Raw genomic sequence first — 7,247 nt, 5'->3', positions numbered from 1 at the left:
CATGCTTGTGCTGAAGGGGGGGGGGGGGGGCTTCGGTTTTCAAGCTAGGGGCTCGAGTTCTATAGGTTCTAAGGGTCCAGGAGGGTGCCTAGAGAGGCTGGTCATAAGTTGGTGCAGGGTGGCTAGACATGGCTCGAGCTAAACACAAAAAACGTGGGGGAGAAGCTCATGACAGCAAGTTAGGCGAGATGTTGCTGTCAAGCTTCAGTGGTTTGCTCCTCACGTCCAGGGGCTTGGGTTGGTCTGGGCTTGGTTTATGCGTGGTCCAGGGAAGGTTATGGTCATGAGGGGTCAGTGGTTAGACGGCTGGAAGAGTCCTAGGCAACTAGGAAACCCAATTCAACATGGACACTACAAACACACACACGCATGCACTTGGGGTCGAGTTCCAGAAGTGTTTTGGTCAGGCTAAGGCTGGTTTTATGAGCTGGGCTTGGTCAGTAGGGTCCCTAGGTGGGTTGGCTAGGTTTTGGATCGAGGTGGCTTGGGCGTGGCTCGAGTAAATTAGGAGATGGCTCGGTGTGTTCGATAAGGTGTCAAAAACGAAAATTAAAAGGCAAAAATTGAGCCATGGGTCCACAGGTGTGGCTCATAACTTGGAAGGGTAGAATAAATCATAAAAAGGTTATGTTTAAATTTTGGGATCAAAATAACGAGTTTTGGATTTATTCGGGATTTAATCGCCGCACGAAATGCTAATTAACGAGTTAATTTAAACGCCATGTTATATGCTTTATAAAATTATGGAAAATTAGGTTTAAGCTTAAATAATTATTGAAAGCCTTGGTTTTTAATTTGGGAATTTTATATTAAGGTTTGGTTTAATTCGTGATTAAAACGCATTAATACGTTATATTTAAAGATAAATTTAAAAGTCGTCGAATGAAGCTAAATAAAAATATGAGAAAATTCATGTAAGTTTAAATAATTATTTGGAAAATGTTAGAGTCAATAAAATTAAGAAAATGTAAAAAAGATGAAATTTTACGTCTAGGGGTAAAACGGTCTTTTTACTCATAGAAATTATTAAACGTCATGGCAGTGTCCTGAATGCTGTTTTATATGCTAATATGATTATTTTCAATGATTATGGGTTTTTACATGTTAATATGTCAATTTTAAATGTTTATTGATTTTTAAGACGTTAATAAGTTTAATGTTTTATGATTTAATATGCTAAAACATTTATTTTAAATGTTTATGATTTAAATGTTTATTTTAATGTTTATGAAGTTAAAATGTTTATTTTAAAAATGTTCATAGATGTTTATGATTTTTAATATGTTAAGTTCTGATTTTTAAATGTCTATGATTTTTATGATTTAAATATGGGCATTTAAAAGATATGTTGCATGATTGGTTTTAAAATAAAAATGATGTTATGCATGTTTTTATTAAGTGATGATATCATGTTGACGTAAAGGGATTATGACTACTAGATGTTGGAAATATCGTGAGGGTTATGGTCTCAGTGGGAGCCCGACGATCGTGTTTCCTTGGATACGGATACGAATACGATTACGTGATACGAATACGAATATGTTAATACGTTGGCCAAGGCCCAGTTGACGGGTGAGAGTGTCGCTGGTGTCCCCGTCGCTCAGTACTGTGGTTTTCTTTAGATGGATCCATCGCCCAATACGATCAAAAATACGAGTCACAATCACGATCTGAATTCAACAAACACGAACATGAACATGAATACGAATATGAATATGGATACAAATATGGATATGCATATGGATATGAATACGAATATGAATATGAATATGTTTATGTTTTTATGAAAATGTTTTATGCATCATGAAAATGTTTACGCAAATGTTTATGTTTATGCATCTTCATGAAAACGATATTTTAAGTACAAGTATTTTTCACTGTTATATGTTAACTGTATTACGTATTACTCGTTATCAAGAATATGACGTGTTGGATCTTTAGACTCACTAGGTGTGATTGATGCAGGTGATATTGATTATGAATATGATAATGGAGGTCTTGATGGTTGACTTTGCTGGACTGAAGGTGCACATAACCCGAGGACCGACGCTAGTTTTCCGCACTAGTTATGATTTATGAATTTGAGTTATGTTAAAGATATTTTTACGACGTTTATTTGTGAGTGGTTTTTGAGAAGTTATAGTATGTGCTATACTTTTCAAATGTTAGTTGGTTGATTTATTTAAAATGATGTCAAAAATATTTTATGCTTGTGTAAGCAATTCGGCCGATGCTATGTGAGGTTTAAAAAAAAAAATTTCTAGTACTTTTTAAGAAAACGAATAAGCAGACGTTTCAACGCAGATTAAAATAACCAAACTCGTCCAAAAATCATACATAAACAAAAACGTATAAAAATATTAAAATCATCAACGTAGGAAAATGTTCGTATGCTCTCAAAACTCGTAAATCATAATGCGGAAAACATGCGGTCCTCGGGTCATGTCACCGCACCAGAGCTGCTTACTTAGAGTTCAGCACCTCCAGTCTCCTCAACATCAAGCTTACCTGCATCACACACGCATAGTGAGTCTAAAGATCGACACACCTGTACCAGTAATAACAAGTACATATACGTAGCACATAGAAGTGAAAAATAGCATAATCAACATACATTTCGTGTTTGCAGTAAAAATCGTATAAGTAAACGTATCCTTTCAAAACATGGTAATAATCATAGCATGTATCATCGTATCAGCATATACGTGTTTTTATTTATTTTTATGCATTTTATGCATAATTCATGCATGATAGAATTTATTTTATGAAATTTTAAAGGTTCATGCATTATAAATTTTAAGTTGCATTTCGCGCTCGAACGAGAAACGGAGGCCGAGAAATTATCAAAAATTATTTTATTACATGATTAATTTTTATTAATTATTATAAGGTGTTTTAAAGGTATTTTTCAATAAATGGGTTTTTATTGGATATTTTTACTCGCGGGATTTTATTTTTAACGATACGCAAATTTTATCGAATCCGAGAACTTTTTGAGGGTTCAGCTAATATTTTCAAAAACTTTACATCACGAATATTTTTCGGGAGTGTATTTGGATTTAATGAGCCTACTTTTAAGCTTATTGGACTAAAGCTCATTTTTAAACCTTTAAATGTCACTAGGGCCCATTTGCTTAAACTTAATCAATATACACTAATACCTAATTAACCCTACACCTATTAATGCACCCTCCCGACCAGCCGACAACCCCTCTCCCCTTCATCATTTACGTGAAATTCAGCAGCCACCATTCCCCCATTTCTTTTCCTTTAAAGCAAGATCGTTTCTCCGCTCTATAGTGCCTCCTCGTCGTGATTTTCTTCAAAGTTTTGAGCTCCATTCTTCAAGGCACGCATGTATCAATAAAAATTAATCATGTAATAAAATAATTTTCCTGATAATTCCCTGGCATCCGTTCCTCGTTCGAGCGCGAAATGCAAATTAAAAATGTATAATGCACGAACCTTTAAAATTTCATGAAATAAATTCTATCATGCATGAGTTATGCATAAAATGCATAAAAATAATTAAACACATTTATGAAATATACATGTATTTAATGCTTTAAAACAAATTAATGAAATACCAAAGAAATTTAATAACTTGCATAATGTGGTTCACGTGGACTTTCAAATTTTTCGGGTCATTACAATTTGGGTCTTCCATGGTGAAACTTATAACTCACAATCTCAAGCTGAAGGTAGTTCAGGAGTTCAGAAAGAGGATGAAAGTAGAGAGGTATATCACTTATATAAGGATGTTTTTTTGCCGGAAGAAGAGGTTGGCCGAAAACACTATATCTGAGGATAAGGATGAGTTTCATGATTTATTAAAATATGTGGAAATCCTCTCTTCCCTGGTTGTACATCTTACACAAAGTTGTCGGCAGTCATCACACTATAAAATTACAAGTGTATTAATGGTCACTGTAACGACCCATTACAGGCCCAGTGGACCGCTCATACGGCTCACTGCCCGATCGACCCAAGGATATCCCGATCTTGGGCTGCCTCAAAGGGGCCTTTTCCTCACGGGCTTTCCATAGGCGTCGTACGGGTTACTCATAGGATCTCCCCCTCTCTACCAAGGGGTTTCTTTCGCCTCCCCAGGACTCGATCCCATGACCTATAGGATAAGTACATTGATATCAAGAGTCCTGGTACCAATTGAGCTAGTCCTTTCAATTGGTACCAGGACTCTTGATATCAATGTACTTATCCTATAGGTCATGGGATCGAGTCCTGGGGAGGCGAAAGAAACCCCTTGGTAGGGAGGGGAGATCCTATGAGTAACCCGTACGAGGCCTATGGAAAGCCCGTGAGGGAAAAGGCCCGTTTGAGGGAGCCCAAGATCGGGATAGCCTTGGGTCGATCGGGGCAGTGGGCCGTATGGGCGGTCCACTGGGCCTGTAATGGGTCGTTACAGTCACACAGACAATAGTTTCAATGAGCTCCTAGTATTCAAGCTGTTGGAGAGAAAATGGTAATAAAATGAATATTTTATTATTAAAATATTAAACAAAATTTTCCCCTTCTCGGTTTTATCGCGTTTCCTCATAAAAACTTTTTTCAGAAAGAAATACAAGAATGTCCACCTGAATCTCAAAACACAACTAACATTGTTGATGATGCAATTAGCCTTGTATTTGGCAAGAAAGCTCGGGGTAGAGTGCGTGGAATGGGCTTCGGAGTTACACCATCGAAAGTTGGAGCTTCCGTGAAACAAAATGGAACTGTTCAACAACTTCAAACTATGGTACAAAGCCTTCAACAACGAATGCAACAAAATCAGTTAGAAATGCAAGAAATGAGGTCCATGTTTTTACAAAGTATGAATCTAAAAAATCAGCAAGAACAGGTTATTAAGTAAACAACATATAAAAAATATGTTTGGTATATATACACACTTAAATGCTTTTGAATTATCATGATTACATCGCTTGACACGATTTGATTGTAAATTAGGTTTCTAGTGGTGGCATTGGTAGCGGTATTGAGAATGAAGTTGGTAGTAATGGTGATATTGATATTGGTGCCAAGAAAAATGGTAATTTTGATCATGTTTTTTAGGTAATTATCTTTAAATTATGTATTTTTAAACCGCAAAATTGTTACTAAAATAGACATGGTTGAATCAATAATATTTTATTGTTTATTTACAGTCAAATTTGAGGAATGTGAGTCTTGGAGATATCCGTGCTAATACTAAATGTAAGCTGTTTCATTGGTGTGCTGATGAATTAGTTGTTGTAGAAGGCCGAATTGCATCCACAGATCCAAACACAAAAGTGCATCACGTTGTTCTTGGTAGATCTTGTTGGAAAGTTTGGGTTGATAAGGTTTTGGTAGAGAAGGTGGACCTAATTCGACCAAATGATGAAATGCAGTTTCTCGAGGACGTTATAGGAAGCACGGTAGCATGGTTATCTAAGTTTGTCGTATTGTGTGATTGATAAATATTTAGTGATTTGCATGTTTTGAAAGTTTAATCATTGTTATATATGTACCAGCTAGTTGTTATAGATTCCGTATCTTGGTTTGGATTTTCAGACTTTCTGTTTTGATATACAGAAAAACAATGACTTTTATTAATTTTGTGTTAGTTAAACGTAAAGTTGCACTAAATTTTTTGTAAAATTTTGGTTTATCGTTTTTGTCTATTCGATTGATTTTTTATAACGAATTTGATTTTATCGGCTTGCAAACGAACGATGCAGAATTTGTTTGCATGTTGCGGATATGAATATTAGCAGCGTACATTGCACGCTGCAGATAATATTATCCGCAACTTGCGTGCGCATTATCGATAATAGTATCTGCGGCTTGCATGTGCGCGCCGACGATAATAGTATTAACGGCGTGCGAATGCACGCCGCGGATAACAGTATTAACATCATGCGCATGTACGCCACGGATAATCAGTATCTGTGGCGTGCAATGGCGTAAAGCTTACAATTGTGCATCGTGCAATGTGCACTGTGGAAAAGAAATTTGCGCGTTGCGAAAAGTCATTTTTGTGGTAGTGTTATGAGATTTGGCAAGGACGCAAAAGTGTGGTTTCTTATTTTAAAATATTCAGCTACAGATGTTTTATTTTTGACAATGACAAAAATCATTTAAAAGTTTTGATGCTAAATCTGCAGAGGGAATTTTTTGGGTATTCATTAGTTAGAAAAAGCTTACGGAGTTTTTAACAAATGCACTTTGAATGTAGAAGAGTCTATTCATGTTGTATTTGATAAATCTGTGCTAACTGATAAGCCAACTGATCCAGTAGACCTAGTTGATCGCTTTACATATATCAGTTTGGAGGATGATATTGAAGAAGAGAATCATAAAAAAATATCCTTCAAACACCAGAACCAGAAGTGTTGGATCACTCAGTTGAACAAGAAATTTTTACTGATAATCAGTTGGTGGAGCAAAATGATAACAATCAGTTACCAACTGATACAGCAACAACTGAAACTGAAGAAAATATTCAATTGCCAACTGAAGTAGTTGCTGAGATGGATGCAATGTTGCGACTTTGATTGTTGCACTCCCAATAGCAGGTTGTCCACAAGTAGTAAAATTTCGTGAGTCCGAATATCGTATCTACAGGGAAGCTAAGGTAATTACAAGTCCACTACAATATTTTTTTGTTTTTTTTTTCTTTTAATGGTTTGAATCTTTAATTGTTCAAATTTTAATTTAAGTAGTTGAGATTAAAGGATCCACTCTTGGTATTTTAATAAAGTTATCATTAATGAATATTATTGAAATCCACTTAATAAAATGGTTCCAATATATATTAAATAATCATATTTATATTATTTATTATTATTATCTTATAAGTATATATATATACCAAAACTTGTAAATGTTGTCAATTATTTATTGTGCTATATATATTTGTAAACACTAAATCAAGGTCCCACTTTAAATGGTTGGTAAAACCAAACAAACATTTAAATGATACCAAGAAATTAATATTATGATATTAATATATAATAAATCAAGGCATCCACTTTAAATGGTTGGTAAAACCAAACAAACATTTAAATGGTACCAAGAAATTAATATTATGATATATTCATATATAATAAATCAAGGCATCCACTTTAAATGGTTGGTAATACCAAACTAACATTTAAATGGTTCCAAGAAATTAATTATGATATAATCATATATAATAAATCAAGGCATCCACTTTAAATGGTTGGTAATACCAAAGTTACAGTTAAATGGTTCCAAGAATTTAGTGT

At 34.9% G+C, this 7,247-nt stretch overlaps 1 protein-coding gene across 1 annotated transcript; it reads left to right on the top strand.

Annotated features, from left to right (window-relative positions):
• The first annotated feature begins 4,460 nt into the window (after positions 1-4,460).
• LOC142535182 (uncharacterized) lies at positions 4,461-5,392 on the top strand. The gene is made up of 4 exons (XM_075641713.1): positions 4,461-4,483; positions 4,574-4,858; positions 4,966-5,070; positions 5,163-5,392. The coding sequence occupies exons 1-3, from the start codon at positions 4,481-4,483 to the stop codon at positions 5,068-5,070; spliced, it is 393 nt and encodes a 130-aa protein (XP_075497828.1). The 5' UTR covers positions 4,461-4,480; the 3' UTR covers positions 5,163-5,392.
• The last annotated feature ends 1,855 nt before the right edge of the window (positions 5,393-7,247 follow it).

This window comes from Primulina tabacum, unplaced genomic scaffold (assembly GCF_025594145.1).
Source record: "Primulina tabacum isolate GXHZ01 unplaced genomic scaffold, ASM2559414v2 Contig877, whole genome shotgun sequence".
NCBI classification, from domain to species: Eukaryota; Viridiplantae; Streptophyta; class Magnoliopsida; order Lamiales; family Gesneriaceae; genus Primulina; species Primulina tabacum.
The sequence above is the reverse complement of the archived record's forward strand: the minus strand, read 5'-3'. Positions and strand labels throughout refer to the sequence as shown.